This window comes from Eptatretus burgeri, chromosome 10 (assembly GCF_056783735.1).
Source record: "Eptatretus burgeri isolate ZD-2024b chromosome 10, Ebu_testis_v1, whole genome shotgun sequence".
In the NCBI taxonomy this organism is placed as follows: Eukaryota; Metazoa; Chordata; class Myxini; order Myxiniformes; family Myxinidae; genus Eptatretus; species Eptatretus burgeri.
This window is the reverse complement of record NC_140970.1, coordinates 93,493,704-93,519,888: the sequence shown is the minus strand read 5'-3', so window position 1 is coordinate 93,519,888 and position 26,185 is coordinate 93,493,704. Positions and strand designations below refer to the sequence as shown.

General features: G+C 43.2%; 1 protein-coding gene across 5 annotated transcripts in view; it reads left to right on the top strand.

The window, feature by feature from the left end:
• Window positions 1-26,185, top strand: part of LOC147019139 (fibronectin-like) — a 104,649-nt gene that overhangs the window by 23,729 nt on the left and 54,735 nt on the right. For all 5 annotated transcript variants that reach the window (XR_015062767.1, XM_085900015.1, XM_085900013.1 and 2 more), the window contains 5 exons: window positions 3,619-3,957; window positions 7,746-8,009; window positions 10,102-10,365; window positions 10,696-11,034; window positions 22,548-22,811. Coding sequence is in view for 4 of the 5 variants with exons in the window: in XM_085900013.1 (XP_085756139.1) it covers window positions 3,619-3,957; window positions 7,746-8,009; window positions 10,102-10,365; window positions 10,696-11,034; window positions 22,548-22,811 (1,470 nt within the window). In the remaining variant the exon portion in view is untranslated. The remainder of the gene's footprint in view (window positions 1-3,618; window positions 3,958-7,745; window positions 8,010-10,101; window positions 10,366-10,695; window positions 11,035-22,547; window positions 22,812-26,185) is intronic.

Here is a 26,185-nt window from a genome sequence, read left to right as displayed (position 1 = left end):
TGAAACACACCAACACCATTGTCATCCGTTGCTCCTTTCACATCTCAAATCATGTAGAAGCTTCCTTTCTTTTGTCCAAAAACTGGACAGTAACTCATGATCAAGAAGGGTGAAACAGGGAAGAGAGACTGGAATGGAATCAACACTCATATCATGTCATTCATTAATTCTCGCTCGTTCTAAATAATTCTTGTGAAAGTTTTTGTGAGCATTCATGAATTCCAATGATGTTTCATAAATTTCATGAAATGATAAGTTTATTTAAGTGATTACAGTGTCCTTCATCGATTTTCATGGCAATTGTTCCTTCTGTGGAGCAATCTGGGAATTCTTCACCTTCACCCACTGCATCTGCTGTAACACAAGTGGGAACAGATACAACTGTCGATGAATCGGCATCATCGGTGTTTACATTAGAAAGTGACACTTACCCAACTTCAACCATAGGTATTCCATGATGTTTGCTCCACATAAGGGGTCCTCTTCTACGAACTCATGGTGTTTTATGACCTGATTCTTGCTTCCCATGCAAATAGCATAACAACAAGAGACAACATCAGTCAACTTGATTTTATCTGTGGAGGCTTCAAGAAGGAGTTTCAAAGGAATGTGATCTATTTTTATATAAATCAATTTTCTTATCAAAAAAGTGAGGTTATTTTTTCTTTTCAATGTGTGTTTTGTCATCTGTAATGTTTAAATGAATGAGACATGTTGTTTGAATGCGATTCTAAATCACCTTGAATGAAGCAGTGGAACCTTTTAAATCGGTGAAATATTCATTGTACTGCAAAACATTGTTAAATGCTTTGGAAATTCACTTACATAGCAGGTAATTGCCGCTCTTGTGTCCGAACACAAGTGTACGGCAGCAAATCAAACCACTTGCCTGAGAACAAAAGTCAAAAGACTGCAGGATGCAGAATAAAGGGAGATCAGAAAATTGTGATCATCTCCAGTTTCAACTCTGTGCTCATTGAGAGTATTGATATTCTTGTTGGTGTTCCTCAATTCATTCATTGAACCTTCAACTTGGAGGTGGAATCACTACCTGGATTCATCTCACCTTTACTTAGGCTGGTGAACTTGGGTTTTTCCTGACCTCTGATTCTTTCCAAGATGCAATATTTGTTTGGACATCTGGTATTCTGAATATCCCTGATATGTTAATATTCTCTCTGATTATTTGCATATTTTAATTGTGAATTGAAGTCATTCGGATTGCTGAGCTTACTCGAAGTGTATAAGCAGATATTGTAGATGTTGATCTCTGAGTAGAGAATATAACTTCTCCTGCATTCAAAATTAAGTCTCAATAGTATTGAATTATTCCCAATCAATATAACACAAGAGCAAAGACAAATGTTATCGAGCAATCTAAACAACTGAGTGAAACCTAAAATAACTTTTCGTGACATTCAATGTCACTGGTGAAAGATAATGTGGGACCGTCTCCACTCTCCGTGATTCAACACCACAGATGGTGACGGACACTGCAAAATGATATTTTTTGAAATCTCCTCTTTTACAAATTAAACAATCATGATTTAAAACATCAACTGTAGTTGCAGATTCTTGACTGACTATCAACTGCAGCAGAGTATAGAAAGATGCAAAGTATTTCAATAATAAGAACGAGCAGATTCCCATCTACGATGGTTATGGGGGACAGGACGGACCACAATACTTGGTTACAGTAGTTTCGTTGGATGTTTTGCGCCACATTCAACAGCTCAGTTCATATTGGTGGCATGTCTGGGTGCCCAAGGTAGCGTTAGAGACCGGTCGCTTCGATTGCTGGCCTTGACACATAGTTCTGGATGAGGAACACGAACGATTTGACATATTCATCGTTTCTATATTCCCTCCATCAACAGATTAACAACATTGCAGGATAAAAGTCGTAAATGCTGAGTTTAACAAACGTCCTGAACTCATGGACTTCGTGAAGTAAAGCACGTCGTCTGGGACCCGGCCGTCGGTTTGCCGCCAAACGCTGCTGATTGTGATGTCATCGATTCCCTCTTTGAAAATTCTCTCTATATTAGATTTTTTTTGAATCCGCTATCACCTGCATAAATGCATGGAACACATAATGTGAAGATTTCGGAAGTATGAACAGAATATGTTCGGAGAAAAGTGTGTTAGAAGTTCCAGACTTACGCCCATTATATTATGATGTCTGAAAAAGTGTGAGCACTTTGTGAAGAACAATTTTATGAAGTTTATTTATTTATTCATGTGCCACATGTGGCTGCTTGGCTGCATCATTTTCTGGGGGAGCAGCTGTGCTGCTGATGCGGTGCCTGCTGTTCCCAGTAAGCTGGTACTCATTTTGCTGATCTCAAAAGGATGACAGTCTGAGTCAACCCACCTGGTGTTAATTCAACATGAAAGACATGGGTACAGCCTCAAGACCCCAATATCTTAAGCCAGCCACTTTACCTGTTAAACCAACACCAGGCTTATTGTATGAAGTGGTGACTTTACTAATATCTTTAATAACGCAGTCATTCACACATTAAAAAATATAATTATATGCCGGCATGGAGTGATGAGTTACAGATGTTTAGACAGTGCTGTAAACATTTAAATACATTAACAAACCTTTCTGAAATGCATGGAATTGACTTCCTTCACTGGGAATATTCCTTTCACAGAATATCTTTTATTCTGCTCTGATTTTCACTCGTTGTTCTCTCATCCATTTTAGCAGGTTCCATATCTGTCCTGGTGTTAGGGTTGCTGTCTATCATAGCAAAGCTTTCTGATACTGTGGGTGTCACTTTCTCTGTAAACTTGTCAACAGTGAATTTAGCAACTGGTAAAGCCTCCCTCTGAGAGAGTAATGAGTTACTTTCCTCCCCACATCTCCTGTTCCTCCTCTGCCGATCTACCATGAGACCACTGGCTTTGGAGGCCAAATTTGAAATGTGGTTTGCCCAACAAAGATAATGGCTGATAGTGAGACTAAGGAGTTTGAGTGACTGAACTTCCTGAAGACGAATCCCCTCTCATGATCATCATCACATCATTTGAAAGCCTTTATCCCTGAGCAGGAGTCAGCTTTTTGCGGGCTCCAATCATGGTACCCTTTCTTGTTGCAATGTTTTTATGGCCGGATGCCCTTCCTGACGCCAACCCTTTAGTCGCCTTCGACCCTGTAGGGATAATTACCAGTTTCCTGGGGCTTATTTCGCCGACCTTTGGAAGGATGACAGGCTGAGTCAACATCAAAAGCTGAAGACATCAAAATGAGTCAAAAGTTGTTTGCAATATAAAAAAACCAAATACATTTTAATGTTTTTCATGCTAACCCCCCTGATGTTAACTCAGCAGCCAGCGGGGCTCGAACTCTCGAACTCAGGACCCCAAGGATCCCCAGCCACCGCCTTAACCACTGAGCCACACCAGGCTCATGAATCCTCCCTCATGATCCATCCATATAATTTATACTTCATCCTTTTAAATTTGGATTCTGAATTATTGACACCTGCAGAATGATTGCTAATGTTGGAGACAATACATATCGTGTGCAAAATATTCAATTTCATTTATATTTTATGATTTTCAACAACATTTTTCCTCGTTGATAATGCTTTTTAAATTTCCATGCAGAGTCATGTGGAGGAAACGTTTTGGCAGAAGGTTGGATCATCTCTCCCGGGTTCCCTTTCTCCTATGAAAACAACATGGACTGTGTTTGGGATGTGAGCGCACCTGAAGGACAGGTTGTCGTGCTGATTGTGGTGAACCTGGATCTTGAAGATCCTAATAATTGCCCATTTGATTGGTTGGGTGTGGCTTACACAAATACAACGCAGCAAGAGATCAAAATGTGCCAACCTCAAAATATTGGTCGAATCATCACGTCACGCTCCAACTTCATACGGATATTTTTTCACTCTGATGGGAGTGTCACAAGACGAGGTTTCAATGTCACATTATCAGCACAAGGTATAAACTTTATTTTACATGACATTTTGTTGACTGTATTCACAATTTCCTTCAACTTATAATTTTTTTTGTAATTATGTGTCATTGTTTTATTTGCAGTGCTTCATTCATTCTCATCTTCATTGCCACTCACATTCTGGTTTTCTTTTCACTCTACATTTTACATTTCATATATTTTATGCTTCTGTTGATGTAGCAACACGTTAATTGGTTTTCATTATTCATGATGTCCTCCGAAACGCTGCCTTGTTGAAACCAATGAAATATAATTTCGTTTCAAGCAGATTTGTGCGGTAAACATTATTTAGATTTGTGAATTTGAATTCTCCAGATTCAGGTGGACCCATTAAACACCCGTCAGCTGAATACATCAAAATGAGAGTCAACGGTTGCTCGCAATATATTAAACCAAATACATTTTATGTTTATTTAACCTGATAAAGTGTTCGCTATTTAGTATTTCACTGTTCACCTTCTGAAATTTGAGTTAACCAGACCAGATTCACCAAAAATACTGTTCAGTTTGTAAAGATGAGTCTTTCTTCGTGTTAACCTTAATCTGGTACGAAATGTTTCCTTCTCTGTCACGATACTTCCAAATGAGCACTCAAATCAAAGTCCTGGTTTACTGGTTCAAATCCCATCAACTTTGTTGATTTGTCCATCATCATATTATGTTCTTGTATTTGTTGTTAAATAACATTGATCTCTCCACATATCCTGAACTAGTATTTCACATCTGTGAGAAGTTAAGCCCAATTCTGAAAGGAATATTTCACAGAATTCCGACAAACTTTTGCATTTAAAATAGAATTTGATTCTCTTGTGTGGGTTGTAATGATGTTCATGAAGGACGTGTGACTGATCTTGCCATGTGATGGTCCGTCTCATCGTTGTCGGATGATTTTCTGACAAAATATGGATGTTCTTTTGTTCATGTGCTCTCACAATTTCATTGTCAAGAAGGTACCATTATTTCAAGCAAGGGCTGAGGGGATGGGGGATCCACATTGCTTTGTCATTGTCACTTTGTCTGAAGAAAGTGTTGGTTATGACAGGATCATGGTCAGTACATGGAATATGTCTTTCATCAGGGAGCTGAGGCTAAAACTGCATGTGCATTAAGGGTGGTCAAGGAGGCCGAGGTGTGAAAAATCTGTAAGCGGGTAGCATCACCTGTGATCAAGTGATTCTCATCCTGCTTCCAGGGAAATTTGTGCATTTCGTTTGTCCAAGCCTCGGTGTACGGCAGTCAGAAAAGAGGGTGGTGGGCTCTTGACAGAGGATCCGAAGTGAAGGCCCGCTGAGCTGGTTACTTTGAGCAGTTGTTCCAGGCTGATCCACCATGTGTCGAATTGGACGTCAGGGGTGTTACAATCCCAAATGCTGACCCTCCAATCAACTGTGGTCCACCTTCATTTGTGGAAACACAGGCTGCGGTGAACCGGTTGAAATGGGGTAAAGCTCCAGAGATCTGTGGCATCCACGCTGAACTTCTCAAGGCTGGTGGAAATGCTGCACTCTTGTCGTAACATGCAGTTCTGTGCTCTGCCTGCAGCACAGGCATCATCCCAACTGACTGGAATAGGGGAGTGTTGTTCTTCTCTGGAAAGGAAAGGGTGATCTCCAAGACTGCAACAACTACTGAGAGGTGACACTGCTCTCAGTTCCAGGCAAGGTCTTTGCCAGGCAAGATGATTATTGAAACAGTTCGCCACCATCTGCTTGAACACCATTGTCCAGAGCAGCCAGGCGTTACACCAAAGAGGTCAATGATTGACCGTATACTTGCTCTTTGGTACCTCACCGAGCGCAGGTGAGAGTTTCGGAAGGAGCTGCTCTCACAGCCTATGTTGATCTCTGGAGACCGTTTCATTCAGTGAATCATGACACCCTCTGGAGGATTTTTGGTCTTCGAAAGGTGCCACCACAACTGATCCATCTGATGTCTGAACTATACTCTGACACTGAGAGTGCTGTGAGATGTGGTGGTACCATTTCTCACTTATGTCGAGTTGTTACTGGAATTCTTCAGGCATGTGCCCTGGTCCTCACACTGTTCAGCACTTGTATGGACTGGATTCTGGGGAGGATGTTGGGGAGATTGGATGCATCATCAAGCTGTGGTGCATCGAGTGGGAATGGCAAGATCTCTGACCTTGATTTCGCAGATTATGTAATCATCTTGTGGAGACTCCAGATATATTTTTGGTGTTGGTGCCACTGGTATTACAGGTTTCCTCGGTCAAAACTAAGATCCTGGCTTTCAATTACATATTGGATGCTGCTGTCTTGTCTGTGCCCGTTTGTTGTGAGGATGTTGACGTCACTGAGAGATTCACTCTCCTTGGTAGTGATATTCATGTCTCTGCTGGCTGTGAGCCAGAGGTCAACAGACGTCTGGGTCGGGCCTGGATAGTCATGGATTCACTGGATCATGGGGTGTGGTGCTGCCCCTACCTGTGCTGGAGGACAAAAGTCTGAGTCTTCAGGTCCTTGGTGCTTTGAGTCTTCCTCAATGGATGCGAGATTTGGACTCTGACCAGGGATCTGAGATGAAGACTTAATTCCTTTGGTACCAGGTCTGTTCGGAGAATCCTTGGCAATCGCTGGTCGGACTTTTTGTCCAACGATCGTTTGCTGAGAGAGACTCAAATGAGATTTGTTGCCTGCATGGTCCTTGAGCGTCAGTTGCGGCTTTATGGACATGTGGCTCGTTTTCATGAAGATGCCCCTTAACAACAGAATCTCTCAGCGAGGGAGCCTCGTGAGTGGAGGAGGCCAATTGGGCTGACTCCGTTCCTTGTTGTTGCAGCAGGTTGATCAGAATCTCAAGGAGATGGGGATGGACCAGGCATCTGCTTGGGGGATGGCAATACAGAGGCCCCTGGAGTACCAGCGGAAGGTGGACACAGCAACGCGCTGCTCTGGCGCAAGCTGCCGAACCTGACCTTATTTTCTGAAATGTAATGTCCTCAAACCTGTGCATGTAATTCCTCTTAACTATAATTTGTATGACTTTCAAATACATTTGCAGATGGTAGACAGGAGCAGGCAATCTATGAGATTTGAATCTGAGATTCCAACACACAGAGCCACGTCCTCAAAAAGGTTCAAACATACAAACACATTGATTACCCATTCCAAATCTTTTCTCTGAAAACATCTTCATCCTGATCAGATACTTATCCAGATGTGTGTTCCGAATCACTCTTGAATTGCCATCCATGAGTTTTATTTCCATCAGGATTAGTTTTGATGAACCATTTTCAGTCTTGCAATCCCTACATGGGTCTTAATGTTACTCCATGGACGATGTTGTTCTTTGGGTCCAATGTTTATCTGGAAATCCTCTCTGCTCACATTTATCTTGCGGCTGCTTGAGTTTGAATTTTCTGCTTTACAAGAAAGTGCCCTTCTGATCCATAATACTGAACAAACTTCCAGCCTCTCCACCATTGTGAATGCAATGGCAAACCACCCATTGCAGCACTGTTGACATCTCATCGCTTTTAAACGAATGATTCTTCAGTCTTGTAATGTTTTCCATAAAACTATGATTATTGAATATTAAATAATTTTTCTCTTTTTTTTTTTTAAAGAAATAATTTTCGTTTTCTTTGTGCTCTCCATTGTAACCTGCAAATTATCTATTGTGTCCTCTTCTGGTAATACAGCAACATGATGATTTGATAGGAATTATGAGATAACGAACAAGAGGAAATATGTGCCTCTGTATGTGTTTGTGACTTGGTACTCATCACGTGTTTTTGTGTTTATCCTCACAGATGCCTGCATTCCCGCCAATCTTACAGTAACCTCGTATAACTCTACATCAATCACCCTCAGCTGGGTTGTCCCGGAAGACCAAAACAACACGTTCTTCAGTTTTGTATCTTTGTTTTCTTCGGCAAACAAAATTCAAAACTACACCACAACGAACAAAGAACTAACATTTACAGGACTTTCACCTGGTACAACTTACTCTGTGTCCGTCTCTTCCCTGTGCAATGGCACAGAAAGTATTCCTTCCACCAATGATGTTCAAACAGGTAATTACAAAACCAGCACACGCCATTGATATTGATGATTCGTTTGGTGACACAGGCACACGGGGTAAGCACACACAGAATACTCACCACCCCACACCCTCTTGAGAAAGACTTGGTGTGAGCAGTGATGTCGAGAGGGGAGGGGGAAGGTGATCAGGTGGGGCAACTATCCCAGGGCCCAGCCCGAATCAGGGCCTGTAATTATTTCTTCAATTTATTGTTTCATGTATTGATTCTTTGAAATGATAAAACACAGGAGGAAACTTTCGTTGTTGTCTCCCACCAAAACACACAGGGCGATTCTCTGGCACACAATTACCTTGGACAGTGACACCTTCTGTCATAAAATAAACTTCTGTGGGAATAATTTCCATAATCACAATCATACTAATGACATAATGAACACAAAGTATTGGTTGCTCCCCATCTGAATGAAGTGTGTTAAATGAATGTACATATTCTGAGGTGAATGGTTTTCAAATTGTACGTCAAAAACAAAATCAGGCATTTTCTCTCCCAAAATTGGTGTTTTCTTTTTTCTCCCTTCCATATTTTGTGGGTTATCCACACCTACCAGTGGTTTCCTGGTTGTCTTGTCCAGCCTTTACCAGTCTGTTGTAAACAGAAAGTATAATTTCAGAAAAGGGATTGTGGAACAATCTTTGAGATCATGAATTCTAGCAAATTGTGAACAACCCATCTATTCATTTCCCCACTTTCATGATGATTACCTGCCGAATTTTATTACGCATTGTAATACCATCTTCCAACAGGTGACCATAAATGAGACATTTATTTTGGAAAAAGTGGGGTCCACATCCCACCTCAAACCCCCTCATGAGTTACTTTTGCCACCAAAATCTCCTGGGATTGACCCCAAATCCAACCACTCCTTTCCGCCTCATTGCATCCAGTGGCTTCGTCTTGAACATAAGATAAACAAGAAGTAGTCAGGTGCTAGTCTCAGACATATGACGAAAATCATGAAAATGACATCACTGTCACCTTGACCTTTGAACATGGTTGGAATTTGATAACTGTTGCTTGAAGTTTTTCTGAATTATCGTCTTTCTTGTCCCTAAAAGTTTTGTCCCTCTTGTCTTTCTTGTCTTTCTTCGTTGCCATGGAAACAACATTAAAGGTCAACGTATTCCCGCAATTTTGGAAATTTTTCATCTGTCCTCCAGCCCCCACGACAATTTTGCATTTTAATTATGATCAGATTATCAAATCCTTTCACAAAACATGGACAGCCTCACATTTGTGCTTCAGAATCTTCTGTTAAAGTTTGACAAAGACAGCTGAAAGCATTCGTGAGTTATCACACTCCCAACACCGAGCTGAGCCGTGCCGAGCCGAACCATGCCGAGCCGAGCCGTGCCATGCCATGCCATGCCGAGCCGAGCCGAGCCGTGCCGAGCCGAGCCGTGCCAAGCCATGCCGCAACAACGAGACAGACCGAAAATGTTCAATTTTCGTCATAACAAGCAGTCTTTCATGGATGGTGATTTGCAATATTTGTTGCTGTGAACTTGTTCTTTATTTCTCAAAAACAACAGTTTTCCAGCTTTTAATTGGTAAAATAATTCAGTGTGACACAATATACAAATTCTGTTCAAATCTTTCGTCAATCGGATGAATATTGACGATTTTATGTGACCTTAATCTTTGGCCTTTTGAAATGTTCACCTCACAGGAGGCAAACCTCAAGAGTGGTGTTCCAGTTAGTTATGTTTGCTGAAGTCGGTGGAGAATTGCGACCTGTTAGAAATTGACAAACATACAGAATAACTGACCAGACCAACAAATACAATTGAGAATGTTCGATTTTCAAGTAACACGAAGACACTTCTCGAGTGATACCTCTTGTAATAAACTCTGCTGTATTTGCTTCTCACTAATTATTTGTGTGAAAATAATCAATGAACATGACTGGCATGTGTTTTGGATCTCTTTCGGTTATCAAAGCATGAAAGGAAATATCTCATGAAATTTATATGCAGATTCTGCACGAAACTATTGCTCCTTCTGAATCCACAACAATGTCAAAGTGAAAACGCTTGCAATAACATGATGATGTTTTATTTTCTAGGTCCTAACCCTCCATTGAACATCACGGTGGTCGAACAGGGTGTGTTGTTTGCCTTTGTAAGATGGACAGCACCAAACGATCCCAACAAAGACAGCTACAGATATCTTGTGACCTGGAGTCAAAACGGACACTCGATTTCCACAACTGTGTACAGCACAGAACGTAACATTACAAGTCTTGTTCCAGGAAAGAATTATACAGTGACTGTAACTTCCTCCTACATCAGCACATATAGCCAACCTGCAACAACGACTTTCATAGCAGGTACTGTTCAATCTTATCCACAACTCGGAATATTCACGAAGTTACACCATGATCGGATATACGATACGTTTCACATACATTCTTGTGGTTTGTCCAGAAATATCCTTGAAATATCTTACTTTACTTGTTTCATTCATTTCGGTCAATGTGTATCTATAGTTTTGTGCTGACAGGCATTTAACATAACACAACTTCCACTCTGATATCTAACCTGAAGAAAATCTTAAATCTCCATGAAGGAGAAATATTTGATAATACTGTTCAGTTATGTTGATTGAAGTTGATTACATTGACGGACACAAATATAACGTCTGTTTTGTTTCCCTGCAGTGCCCTGTGGTGGAAGAGTTCGAACAGGAGGATGGCTCTCATCCCCTGGATATCCTCAATACATCTATTCAAACATAGACTGTGTTTGGGACATCGAAGCTCCTCTTGGACACGTTGTATCGCTAACCGTGGTGGATCTGGATTATTATTCAAACTCACGGTGTTACAGAGGCTGGCTTGCTGTTGGATACACTCAGACATCACAGAGAGACATCACAATGTGCCGTTATTCAGACGTTGGACGAACAATTAAATCTCCTTCCAACACGATGCGGGTGTTCTATCACACGAGTTCTTATTATGGGATAAGACGATTCAACGTCACTTTATCATCACAAGGTAGGACTTTCCTTTTATACTTTTGTTGGAAATGCCACTCTGGTTTGATGACAGGGGAATCTCAATATTCTCCACAGATTTTAGTACATACTGGTGTTCTTCTTTGATCTTTGTTGTATTTTCTTCAAAATATTTGGGTTTGTGCTGAATAGGTTTCTGTTCCTCATTTAAATTCAAAATGTTGACATGACATCATCAGAAAGTGAATTGCTGCAAATGACTGACAGGTTGAATCCCCAAACGTGAAATTTACAATTGACTTTGGAAAACCAGAAGAATAGCTGAGCAGATTCCATGATCAAATTTATTTTAAAGAGAAGAGAAATGTTTATTCTCATTGGGTTCATGGAATAGACTCAACATTTACATTCTCAATTAAATTATCGAAAGTATTCAAATTGAAAGGCATCACAAGACAGAGAAAATCTAATTCCAACTGTCTGATTTAACCGATGAAGTTGAGAAGTTCAAGGATAAACAAACCAGTCGAAGTATCAGATAACAGAACAATGGATCATAACCCACAGTTGTTCATTTCTTGCAACACTCCCAACATCAGATTAGAATCACCACAACAAATGGCGACATGCAAATGAGGGAAACATCATTAAGGTTCTCAATTCGATTTTCCATTTTGGAGCTGGGTAGTGGAGGGTTGTCATTCATGAGAGAATGAAAGAGAGAGTTGAAGGGTGCATTAAGTGGGAAACTAAGAAAATGGAGGAGTAAGGTAACAGTCTTTTCTCCTGAACAGTGCCATCCACTTCAGGTACAAAATGAAGAGCATGTGGAGACCAAGAATAAGGGGTATGTGAACAATCACACTCGAGAAACCATGCCTTGTCACTTCGCTTCCAATTGGATCTCATTATATTTCTGTCTTATTTGCCTGAGTTATTCAAAACTTTTGTGGGAAGACAGCGAATATTTTTGCATACAATGTACAATGAACTGCTTGGCCAGGCCTGATGTTTGACTGAAATTGATGTTTCAAGTTTGACATGGTCCTTAAAAATCCTCATGTTTTCTGCATTGATTTCCCTTATTCCCTCACACATGCAGCATGTGAAAAGCGTGGTTCAGCAGTTGGTTCACGTTGTCTGTTTGTTTGTTTGTCTGTCTACACATGTTTATGATTGAGTGACTACTTATTTTCAAGTGAATGTTATATTTTGAACACGAATCAGAACATGAACCTGCAGCTTATCAGAACTTTGGCTCCGAATTTGACAAATTGTATGGAGTCTCGTCCCGATTGCCAATGCACATACAGGAATGAAGTATATTTTTTGAGTATGTTTGAATGTCCAGCATTCAAACAAAATTGAAAATAATTCTAAACAGTAAACTACTGCTTTTAGTGATATCATGGATGACACAAACAAGAGGCAAGATGCTGCTTCAACGCCTCCAAACTTCTGAAAAAAGTTGTTTTTTCAACAACCTTGAAAATCTTTGTTTCATTGTTTTATTTCAATTGAATGATGAACTTGAACACCAGAACACAAGTCCTCTTCTTGGGACTTTGAAAAGCTTCAGTTTAGCAGGACTTGGACAAAATATTTGAGCATTTTGCATCATCTCGACCAATCAAATCTGAAAACCCTCCCAATGACCTTTTTTCTCAAGACTCCTTGGGTTTAGGTGTTCTTCGAACTTTCGATTTCCGCTTTTACTCATTCCATTTTGAAATGCATCACTTTCCCATCATGACTGCAATATAACAAGGACAAGCTTCAAACCACTCATCCCAACTATCTCTTTCTCATATGTGGAGATTTCAATTCTCACCGTGCAGGTTGACTTTGTGTTGGTACCTCTCTCACCTGCCATGGCACTTCAGCAAAGGAGTTCTGTGAATCCATGGGAATGATGCAATCTGTGAACTTCCAATGTGGATTTCTACAAATGGGAAATCCTCCCTTCTGGACTTGTATGATGATTATCTTCCCTGCAAAAATCTCCTGCTCTTCCTCTGCTCCATTTGGTTCATCTGATCATATGCTTCTTAAAGTCAACATCTCTAGCGACTCTCAGAGAGCGACCTCAACACCAGTGAATCTGGCAGTTCAAGCAGGTAGATTGGGAAAGACTGCAAGCATCCATCTCTCTTCATGACTGGTCTCCCATGTGTACTTTCCCTAGTGTTAACTTAGCCTGCGAATCCTTCCACAGAAAATTGCTCTCTCTCATGCACAGATTCCTCTCATCTCATCTTCAATTATCCTTCCCTTATTCCCACCCTTGGTACACTGAATCCTGTGGTGAGACAATTGCTCTGTAAAAACTTGCATTTGTTTCCTGGAATGGTTTTCCAACCGAAGGCAATGTCAGTGCATTACACAAGTCTGCAACAAGTGTGTCCGCTCTCAGGAGAGACGGAATACCGCATCTGTCCAACCCAACCCCTCACTCTCAGTATCTATCTTTCTCTGTTTGGATCCAACCTCTCACTCTCGGTACACATCCTTCTCTTTTTGTATCCAACTCCTCACTCTCGGTACCCATCCTTCTCTGTTTGTATCCAACCCCTCTCTTGGTGCCCATCATTTCCTGGCATACCCAATTGCAGTTGGATTCTGTGTCTTTTGCACATGTGAAGGTGGAAAAGTTTCTGACAACCTGTGACTGATTCTGCTACTGGAATGTGCAGTTTCAGCTCACAACTTTCTTAACGAGTCCTAAAACCTGCTCTTGCTTAGCCATCCTTTGTGCTTTTCACTCCATAATTTTCCCTCGATCATCTTCCAAATGCTTGAAAATTTGCCAACACCGCGTCACATCAAACGATGCAAAAACTAATCTCCTGAGCTGCAGATCTGTTGGCACTCTTCCAATCTTCAACCATGTCATGGAATCCATCATCGCAGTTGATAAGAAATCCTTCTATCCTTCCTCTTTCTCCATGAACCTCATTTCAGATCGCCAATTTTGTTTCAGACAAAGTCACTCCACCTTTGACATGCTGTTTCTTCTCACCCAACAATGGATGGTGGCCCACAATGTCAGCCATGAGATCAGGGCCCTCTCCCTGGACATGTCTTATGCTTTTGATACAGTCTGGCATACTCTGTGTTGATGACTCCACCCTCTGCTGTGACATCCCTCATCCCTCAGACAGGCAGACTGCAGCCTCTTTCCTCTCCTCAGGTATTGATAAAATCACAAGCTGGTAAAACACTGGGAACGCGTCTTTCAATACCGACAAATCTCATTCTGTCGCTATCTTTCTCTGAAAGGATCCGCCCATCTAATATCTTAACGAGCCACTTGAGGAAGTTCAGTCATTCCCTTCTCTTGGGTCTCACAATCAGCTATTATCTTTCTTGGGCAAACCTCATTTCAAAGTTGGCCACCAAAGCCAGCAACCAACTGGCCATCCTCAATCATAAAAAGTCCTTCCTTGACAGACCTGAACTCCGATCCATCTCCATGGCTGGTCTCCCCCCCTGAGCTGGCTCCCCTGTCTCACATCTTTCTCAGATCGATGATGTGGAAACCAAGGCCTTCAAGATTATTGAAATCTCCTGCGATCGCAGACAGTTCGGTGATGTCTCTGTCTTCTCCCCCCTCCTTTCTGGTCTTGCACCCTCTTTTTGTATGCTTTGCTCCCACTCCATATTTCTGCAGGGCCCACATGGTCCAGCATCAACCACTTCAGGGGAAACTACTAAAATCCAGGATGACTGCTCACCTCCATGCATTTGTTCCTCCTTTTACCCACCTGTAGAATCAACTTCCACATTCTCTTCAATGTTATTCTTCCCTCTCGGTTTTCACAACAGCTGATGACCACCTTCTTAGATCATCACCAATCTAAATCCTTCATCCATTCTACCCTCGTTAACTCCTCCACTCACCCCAGTCCTCCCTCCTTCCAAATTTAACGTTTTCTCTCCTGATAGTTTCCTTCTATATCCATCCTGTCCAATCCACTCAACCATCCCTCGGAACACAGACTTTCAACTCCATGCATCCGCTTGTATCCACTCCTGCCCCCCCAAGCCATTGTTTGTTCAAGTCTGTCTCGATGTTGGCCTTCAGCTCTGTTGTTACCCCCACCACCCCCACCACCACCCCCCTCTATCTCTATCTCTATCTCTCTCTCTATCTCTATCTCTATCTCTATCTCTATCTCTATCTCTATCTCTATCTCTATCTCTCTTTCTCTCTTTCTTTCTCTCTTTCTTTCTCTCTTTCTTTCTCTCTCTTTCTTTCTCTCTCTCTTTCTTTCTCTCTCTTTCTTTCTCTTTCTCTTTCTTTCTCTTTCTTTCATTCTCTATCTTTCTTTCTTTCTCTCTCTCTCTCTCTCTCTCTCTCTCTCTCTCTCTCTCTCTCTCTCTCTCTCTCTCTCTCTCTCTCTCTCTCTCTCTCTCTCTCTCTCTCTCTCTCTCTCTCTCTCTCTCGCTCTCGCTCTCGCTCTCGCTCTCTCTCTCTCTCTTTCTTTTCTCTCTTTCTTTCTCTTTCTCTTTCTTTCTCTTTCTTTCATTCTCTATCTTTCTTTCTTTCTCTCTCTCTCTCTCTCTCTCTCTCTCTCTCTCTCTCTCTCTCTCTCTCTCTCTCTCTCTCTCTCTCTCTCTCTGGCGCCCCCTGCTGACGTGTGGTGCATTGTGTCATGGCGGCGGTGTGAGTTCGAGTGGAGTCCAGTGTTATTCTCTCCCCTGTCATTTAATATTTTCATCATCTTTTTTTTCTTCCCCCTCCACCTTCCGCTTCTTCCACCCTTCTTCTCGACTTGCCTTTCTCCCTGTCCCTTCCTTTCCCCGTCCCCTTCCTTTCCCACCCCACCCACCCTCAACCACCCTGTTGAGTTCGTTACTCACCCCCACCCTTTTGCCCCGCGTGGTTCATAACCGTTTTGTGTTTATATTTTTCGTTCCCTTACCTTTCCCCTTTTTTCTTTGGGACGAGAGAAAGAGAGACGGAGAGCCCACAGTTTGTGGTATAGGTAAGCTTCAAGCTGGAAGCCTACTCTGTTATCGAGTGCGTTCATGTTTACCTATATTACTTGTGTGTTTTTTGTTTCACATCTCCTACGGTGAGACACACGTCTGAGCGGTTATATGACCTTTTCCCTAATTCCCTCCCTCACCCCTCCCCTTACTTCCGTTCGTTGAAATCAAAGAATGTCGACACGTTCCCGCTACACGGCCTATGAGGCCTTGACGAGGAAAAATGGCGTCGTGTGCGTTCCTCCAAACAAGGTCAGTGTTGATGACATTGTTTCTGTCATTGGTAATATGGTTGGGTTTGAAAAAGTTCGCGCAGCTTCTCGCATGAACAAACGAGTTGTTGTTTTTATATCAGACGATCACTAAGTACATGACACCGTCTCGACTGGAATATCAACTGAAAATGGTTATTTCATCTTAGCCTCCCCTCTCGCCACAACTAGTACCAAAATCGTACTCAGTAATGTCCCACCTTTCATCAAGAATGAAGCACTGGTAAAATAATTATCTCAATTTGGGACCGTAGTCTGTCAGATTATAATGTTACCTTTGCAATGCCGGAATGAGCAGACGAGACATGTGATGTCTTTCAGGCAACAGGCGTACATTGTGCTTCCCTCGTCTGACGTCGATAAAGTGCTTAATGTGGTCATTAAATTTTGCATAGATGGACACGAGTACCAGGTGTATGCGTCGACTGAAACACGGAAATGTTTTAACTGCAATGGTTTCAGCCATTTAAAACGTTTCTGCCTGAAAACTGCATTGTCAAACATCCCAAAATACCATTGTTCCGTCTAATACGGCCCCACCTGTGAGCACCGACGACCCTGTTACAGTCTCAGACAACGAAACATCAGACCCTAAGGATACAGAAGACAGTTCCTCAAGTGTTTGGGATGGGTTTACAACTATCCTCTTATTCAGGAAAAGAAAAACGGATCAGAATGAACTGAACCTCCATAAAGGAAAAAAAGTGGTTTTGGCTGTGTGTGAAAAAACTCTGGGTTTATGTGACACAGTGTCAATGAAAAATCGGTATGAGTCACTCTCAAATGATGAAATGGACCCCCTCTTGGTAGATCAAGGTGAAGGGGATTTATTCCCACAGAAAATTAAGGAAAACACAGTCAAGATCCCTACTTCTGATTAGGAAATTGAACCATGTAAGGATCTTACCGAAAAGGAACTAAAAACTGTCTCCAGAACCCCCCAATTTTGCCACGAGTTAACCACCAATGACTCCTCAATGGTGGAAATTGCTCCATCGAATACCCCTGAAGTCATACCTGAGTGTTGTGACAAAGCTCTGTAAAAACCGCATCCTGAAAAACCTGAGGCAGATGCTGATACTACTACCCTCCCCCCTCCCCTCACTCCATCTCCCCCTCCTCCCGTCTACATTACTCAAGGTGGAATCAGAGCCTCCCTCACCCCTCCCCTCCATGTCGAAAACAGAACAACCTCATACCTGAATACTACAGAGTATAAGCACAGTTTGTAAATTAGAAATTGAAAATTTTCCAGATAGTGCTTCTGACATGTCAGAAGGAGAACCAGATAACATCGAAGAATTCCCTACAAACAGTACTCCTTATGTCTCACCATCGCAAATCCTTTGATTCCAAAATCATACTTGTAGGAAAAGACATATAGATATAAAGGAATACTTTTCTGACTTGCATGGTTTTATTGAATCAGCAAAAAGTATCATTCGTCGACCTCATGATTACCATTTCACCGATCCACAGTGCAGTAGGCTTAAAAAGCACATTGTAAAAGCTAAAATGGAAATGAAATGATGACCTGCGTTCACTTCTTTGCTTTCCACCTCTTCATCACTATGGCGATCCTTGGCAGCCTCAACATAAAAGGTGGAGCAAGCCAGTCTAGGATGCTCCAAGTAGTCAACCTCATTAAACAACAAAAATTAGATCTAGCCTTTTTACAAGAAACCCACTCTACTCCAGCATCGCACAGTGTTTGGAATAGAATGATGAAAAAGACCGGTTATTTTAGCGATTCCAACTCTCGCATAGCAGGAGTTGCTTTTCTGCTGAGTCCGCACTTTTGCCCTCTGTAACTTTCATTTCAGGAAATAATCCCAGGTTACCTGGTTTCCCTGGATTTTTTTGGCAATAATATCAAATTCACTTTAATAAATGTCTCTGCTCCTTCAAAGGGCACAGACCGCCGAAGTTTCTTCAAAAAGTTACGACTCTACATGAGGCAATTAGATTTGCAAAAGTGCATCGTAATGGGAGGTGACTTCAATTGCACCCTTCAGCCCGCACATGATCGGAATGGTGCAGAATCTCACCCCGGATCAGCCAGACTGCTGTCTGACATAATAAGGGATTTTAGTCTTCAAGACATATGGTCAGGTCAGGTTCGTGTGTTAGGTCAGGTTCGATCTGTGACCTGCTACAGGTACCATGTAAACCTGTACTCACCTGTTCCATGGTCGGGTTGGCGGCGACTAAACCATCTCCCCCACTAGGTTTTCTGGTGAGGAGGGTGTTTGGATATGGACACCCAGCAGGATTAAAAAAAAAACCTGTCAAAGGGCAGAGGAGCTCATCATGAGCCAACGGCCATCCATATCTAGTGCCCAACTGTGTCTGCGGACGTCCTCCTGCAGTTGGGTCACTTCTTATTAGGAGGTTGGTGGCAGGATTTACACTCTGGCCACCGTAAAACCCTTCATTCCGCAAAACGCAAAAACGCAAAAAAAATATGAAAACCCACTCCGTGGGAGTACCTCCTGTGCAGCTTCCCTTCGCAGGGCAGCTCACCGGATGACGGGATTGGGGCAAAGCCTTCGGGACCCCCAATCTTTGATGATAGGAGGGAAACCACGGGGTAACATCCCTGGGTCAGATTGCGGGAGAGTGTGTCGGAGTGGTGCTGAGGTGTCGTCCACCAGACGGCGGTCTCCTTGGGTTAACCTGAGGCGGTCCCTTCGGGTGGGTGCCTGGAATGTCCTATCCCTAAGAGAGGATGATCACCTGTCTGTTATTATCTGAGCTCAAGCGTTTGGACATCAGCATTGCAGCTCTCTCTGAGGTTCGGAGACCGGATTACGGCAAGATAATGGTGGGTGGTTACACCTACTATTGGTCTGGTCGCTCTGATGGTTACCATACCCAAGGAGTTGCTGTATCTGTGTCCAATAAGCTGACCCCAATGATAATTGAGGTAACACCAGTCAACGAGCGTATTATGAGATTAAGGATTCGTCACTCCTTAGGTGTCATTTCCCTGGTCTCTGTTTATGCTCCAACTGAGGCGAGTGATCTCACCGTGAAGGATGAATTCTACGCCACACTCGAGTCTGTGGTTGATCAGTGCCCCAGACGAGATACACTTCTAGTCTTGGGGGATTTCAATGCATCGACTGGAACTGATAGGGATGGTTATGAGGTCTGTGTTGGTCCCCATGGGTCAGGAACTATGAACCAGAATAGCACTAAGTTCCTTGACTTTGCAAGAAGTCATGGACTTAGGGTGGCTGGTTCATGGTTTCAGTGCCCACAAGCTCATCGCTCAACTTGGGATTCCAACGCTGGCGGTGTGGCAAAGGAGATTGACCATGTCCTCATTGACGGTCGTTGGAGGATGATTCAGAACTGCAGGGTCTACCGGAGTGCTCAGTTCCTCAATACTGACCACAGGCTTGTTGTAGCAACTCTAAAGCTGCACCTTAAATCCTGGAGAATGGTACCATCCCAGCCTAGGCTGGATGTTGCCAAGCTCAGGGATGAGAGAGTAGCTGAGGAGTTGCGAACAGGCTGAGTGGACACTTGGGGGGTCTGGATGCTTTGGGGGGTCCTGAAGAGTTGTGGAGCGCCTTCAAGACCACCGTCCTTGATGTTGCCGGTGGATGCCTTGGAGCTCACCGCAGGGCAAAGAAGAATTTTGTCTCTCAAGGGACACTGGATACCATTGACCAGAGTCGCAGGGCCAGGCTGAATGGCAGAGCTGAGCTGTTACGTTCATCCAAGCCCATCCCTCGGAGCACTGCAGTTCGGGCAGAGAGTGGTAGGCTCATGACAGAGGAGTCTGAAGTGAAGGCCCGCTGGGCCGATTACTTTGAGCGGTTGTACCAGGCTGATCCCCCAGCTGTCGACTTGGACGTCAAGGGTGTTACAATCCCTGTTGCTGACCCTCGAATCAACTGTGGTCCACCTTCGCTTGTGGAAACACGGGCTGTGGTGAACCAGTTGAAATGGGGCAAAGCTCCAGGGATCTGTGGCATCCATGCCGAACTTCTCAAGGCTGGTGGAAATGCTGCACTCGTGTCGTTGCATGCAGTTTTGTGCTCTGCCTGGAACACAGGCATAATCCCAACTGACTGGAAGAGGGGCCTTGTTGTCCCTCTCTGGAAAGGGAAGGGTGATAGCCAAGACTGCAACAACTACCGAGGGATGACGCTGCTCTCAGTGCCGGGCAAGGTCTTTGCTCGGATAATTCTTGATAGGGTTTGCCACCATCTGCTTGAGCACCCGCGTCCAGAGCAGTCAGGCTTTACACCAAAGAGGTCAACGATTGACCGTATCCTTGCACTTCGTGTCCTCACTGAACGCAGACGAGAGTTTCGGCAGGGGCTGCTTGCAGCCTATGTTGATCTCTGTAGAGCGTTCGATTCAGTGAATCGGGATGTACTCTGGAGGATTCTTGGTCTTCGTGGGGTGCCACCAAAACTAATCGATCTGATGTCTGAACTCTACTCTGGTACTGAGAGTGCTGTGAAGTGTGGTGGTACCATCTCTGACTTATTTCCAGTTGTTACTGGAGTTCGTCAGGGATGTGTACTTGCCCCCACACTTTTCAGCACTTGTATGGACTGGATTTTAGGGAGGATGTCGGAGAGATCAAGTTGCGGTGCATCGTTTGGGAATGTCAAGATCTCGGACCTTGATTTTGCAGATGATGCAGTCATCTTTGCGGAGACTTTAGACATCCTCTTGGGGGCCCTCGAGGTGCTGAATGAGGAGTCGGAGCCGTTTGGATTACGGGTTTCTTGGGTCAAAACTAAGATCCAGGCTTTCGGTGACATCTTGGATGCTGCTGTCCTGTCTGTGTCTGTTTGTGGTGAGGATGTTGAGGTCGTGAAGAGATTCACTTACCTCGGCAGTGATATTCATGTCTCTGCTGGCTGCGAGTCAGAGGTCAATAGACGTCTGGGTCGGGCCTGGGGAGTCATGGATTCACTGGATCATGGGGTGTGGCGCTGCCGGTACCTGTGCGGGAGGACGAAAGTCCGAGTCTTCAGGTCCTTGGTACTTCCAGTCTTGCTCTATGGATGCGAGACTTGGACTCTGACCAAGGATCTGAGACGGAGACTTAATTCCTTTGGTACCAGGTGTCTTCGGAGAATCCTTGGCTATCGCTGGTCGGATTTTGTGTCCAACGAGCGGTTGCTGAGAGAGACTCAGATGAGATTTGTTACCTGCATAGTCCGTGAGCGTCAGTTGCGGCTGTATGGACATGTGGCTCGTTTTCCTGACGCTGATCCTGCTCACCAGATTCTCTCAGCGAGGGAGTCTCATGAGTGGAGGAGGCCAGTGGGCTGACCACGTGCCTCATGGTTGCAACAGGTTGACCATCATCTCAAGGAGATGGGGATGGACCAGGCATCTGCTTGGAGGATGGCCCTCCAGAGACCCCTGGAGTACCAGCAGAAAGTGTACACAGCGACGTGCTGCTCTGGTGCAAGCTCCCATACCTGACCTTATTTTCTGAAATGTAATCTCCTCAAACCTGTTCAGGTAATTCCTCGAAACTATAATTTGTTTGACTTTCAAATACATTTGAAGATGGTAGACAGGAGCAGGCAATGTATGACATTTGAATCTGAGATTCCAACACACAGAGCAACGTCCTCAAAAATGGTTCAAACATAAAAACACAGAGGATTACCCATTCCAAATCTTTTCTATGAAAACATCTTCATCCTGATGAGACACTTATCCGGATGTGTGTTCCGAATCACTCTTGAATTGTCATCCATGAGTTTTATTTCCATGAGGATGAGTTTTGACGAACCATTTTCAGTCTTCCAATCGCTTCATGGGTCTTAATGTTACTCCATGAACGATGCTGTTCTTTGGGTCGAATGTTTATCCTCTCTGCTCACATTTATCTTGTGGCTGCTTGAGTTTGAATGGTATGTTTTCCAAGAAAGTGCCCTGCTGATCCATAATAATGAACAAACTTCGAGCCTCTCCACCATTGTGAAGGCAATGGCAAACCACCCATTGCAGCACTGTTGACATCTCATCACTTTTAAACGAATGATTCTTCAGTCTTGTAATGTTTTACATGAAACTGTGATTATTGAATAATAAATAATTTTTGTCTTTTTTTTTGAATAAATAATTTTCGTTTTCTTTGTGCTCTCCCTTGTAACCTGCAAATTATCTGTTGTGTCCTCTTCTGGTAATACAGCAACATGATGATTTGATAGGAATTATGAGATAACTAACAAGAGGAAATTTGTGCCTTCGGAAGTGTTTGTGACTTGGTACTCATCACGTGTTTTTGTGTTTATCCTCACAGATGCCTGCATTCCCACCAATCTTACAGTAACCTCGTATAACTCTACATCAATCACCCTCAGCTGGCTTGTACCGGAAGACCAAAACAACACGTTGTTCAGTTTTGTATCTTTGTTTTCTTCGGCAAACAAAATTCAACACTACACCACAATGAACAAGGAACTAATATTCACAGGACTTTCACCTGGTACAACTTACTCTGTGTCCATCTCTTCTCTGTGTAATGGCACAGAAAGTATTCCTTTCACCACTGATGTTCAAACAGGTAATTGCAAAACCAGCACACGACATTGATGTTGATGATTAGTTTGGTGACACAGGCACACGGGGTAAGCACACACAGAATACTCACCCCACGCCGTCTTGAGAAGGACTTGGTGTGAGCAGGGATGTCGAGAGGGGAGGGGGAAGGTGATCAGGTGGGGCAACTATCCCAGGGCCGCTCCATAATCGGGGCCTGTAATTATTCCTTCATTTTATTGTACCATATAATGATTGTTTGTGATGATAAAACACATTAGGCAACTTTCGTTCTTGTCTCCCTCTAAGACACCAGGGCGATTCTCTGGCACAGAATTACCTTGGGCAGTGACACCTTCCCTCATAAAATATACTTATGTGGGAATAATTTCCATAATCACAATCATAGTAATGACAGAATGAACTGAACAGTTTTGACTGCTCCTCATCCGAATGAAGTGTGTTCAATGAATCTACATATTCTGAAGTGAATGTTTTCAAATTGTACATCAAAAAAAATCAGGCATTTTCTCTCCCAAAATTGGTGTTTTCTTTCTTCTCCCTTCCATATTTTGTGGGTTATCCACGCCTACCAGTGGTTTCCTGGTTATCTTGTCCAGCTTTTACCAGTCTGTTGCAAACAGAAAGTATAATTTCTGAAGAGGTATTGTGGATCAATGTTTCAGATCACAAATTATAACAACTTGTGAACAACCTATCCATTCATTTCACCACTTTTATGATGATTACCTGCCGAATTTTATTACGTATTGAAATTTCATCTTCCAACAGGCGACCATAAATGAGACACATTTCTTTTGGAAAAAAGTGGGGTCCACATCCCACCTCAAACCCCCTCATGAATTGCTTTCACCACCAAAACCTCCTGGGATGGACCCTAAATCCAACCACTCCTTTCTGCCTCATTGGATCCAGTGGCTTCGTCTTGAACATAAGATAAACAAGAAGTAGTCAGTTGCTAGTCTCACACAAATGACGAAAATCATGAAAATGACATCACTGTCACCTTGACCTTTTTACATGGTTGGAATTTGATAACTATGGATTGAAGTTTTTCTGAATTATCGACTTTCTTGTCCCTAAAAATATCAACCCTCTCCTTTTAAGATGGGTGACTTCGTTGCCATGGAAACAACATTAAAGGTCAATGTATTACTGTAATTTTGGAAATTTTTCATCTGCCCTCCAGTGCCTACAAAAATCTTGCATTTTAATTATGATCAGATTACACTGAACAACAAATTTCAAAATTTTTTTTTACTGGCGATGTGTAAAGTGATTAAGACTAATTTGGGTACGTTGATTTCAAAAATCATAACCGTTTTGCTGTATCACGTCAGGATTTTCAGGAACAGAAATATTCCCATTGCCTAGAAGTCAGGATTTCAATGAAATTTACATATGTCTTTAACATGTCTATTTCGTACAATTGTTGTTAACTTGTGTTATATTTCTTTCTTTCAGATAAAGATGAGTAGGCGTTCCTGTACCAATCATCCTGACAACTTCTGTTATGTCTGTGGTCGGTATACCAAAAAGATCAACAGCGAAGTATATTTACAGCAGTGAAAATGAAGGCCGCCTACTTTCACTACTTCGGGTGTAAGGTGGGGGACCAAGAACAGAGCTGGGCACCACACATCTGCTGCACAAGCTGTCACACAACCTTGACTCAGTGGTTGGTGGGCAAGCGCGCGAGCATGCCATTTGCGGTGCCCATGATATGGCGTGAGCCGCAGAATCATCATGATGATTGTTATTTCTGCTGCACAAGCATCGCCGGCTTCAACAAGAAGAATAAAGGTCACATCAAGTACGCTGACTGCGTCTCTGCTCGTAAACCTGTGCCTCATGATGACGAGAACCCCGTTCCAACACCTCCAGCTGATCAGAACATAGCTGTAAGCAGTGGTGAAGAGGATGGTGATGATGAACCTTTTGAACCCGACACTCAAGAATCACACCTTCTGAACCAGGGAGACTTAAATGATCTTGTAAGAGATCTCTCGCTGTCAAAGGCGAAGGCAGAGCTGCTTGGATCAAGGCTGCAGCAGTGGAATCTACTTGAACCTAACACCAAGATATCCTTGTTCAGAGCACGTCACAGAGATATGGCTGAGTTCTTTGAGATGGAAGACACGATGACATTCTGCAGTGACATCAACGGTCTGTTGAAAGAACTTGGGTGTGATCACGATCCTGCAGACTGGCGCCTCTTCATCGACTCAGGGAAGAACAGCTTGAAGGCTGTTTTGCTCCACAATGGCAACGAGAAACCATCAGTCCCACTGGCTCACGCGTTCGGCATGACAGAGACCTATGAGACTATGCGGCAGCTGCTTGATTCCATCAAGTACAATGACTTCAACTGGCACATCTGCGGAGACTTGAAAGTGGTGGCGCTGTTGTTAGGGCTGCAGTCAGGCTACACGAAATACATGTGCTTCCTTTGTCTCTGGGATAGCAGAGACGACAAGAATCACTGGACGAAGAAAGATTGGGAAGAGCGAAAAGAGCATGTACCTGGTCGACACAACGTGAAGCATGTCGCCCTTGTCGACCCAGCCAAGGTTTTCCTTCCACCACTCCACATAAAGCTCGGCTTGATGAAAAGTTTTGTACGGGCAATGGATCTGAATGGGCGTGGGTTTTTATACCTCAAGGAAAAGTTTGGCAACACCTTGTCGGAGGCCAAGATCAAGGCTGGTGTCTTTGTTGGACCGCAAATCCGACAGATTATGAAGGACGAAACTTTTCCGACAACTCTAAACCCCAAAGAGCTGGCAGCGTGGAGGAGCTTCAAAGCTGTGACGGACAACTTCTTAGGGAACGAGCGCGCGGACAACTATGAAAAAATAGTGCAGCAGCTGCTGGAGTCCTTCAGGAAACTTGGCTCCAGGATGTCCCTGAAAATCCATTTCCTACACCAGCACCTGAACTTCTTCCCTGACAACTTGGGAGCAGTCTCGGACGAGCACGGCGAGCGATTCCACCAAGAGATTTCACTCATGGAGACGCGTTACCAAGGGCGGCACAACCCGAACATGATGGGCGATTTCTGCTGGTTCCTGCATCGTGAAACTGACACAGAGCAGCACAAACGCAAAGCCAAATGCCTAAAGCATTTTTAATTACATTCTAGTGGAGTTTTTCTGTAATTTCTATAATTTTGAAGCATTCATGATGAAATAAATGAATACATGAATTTTTGTAAATTTCATTGAAATCCTGACTTCTAGGCAATGGGAATATTTCTGTTACTGAAAATCCTGACGTGATACAGCAAAACGGTTATGATTTTTGAAATCAGCGTACCCAAATTAGTCTAAATCACTTTACACATCTCCAGTAAAAAAATTTTATTGTTCAGTGTTATCA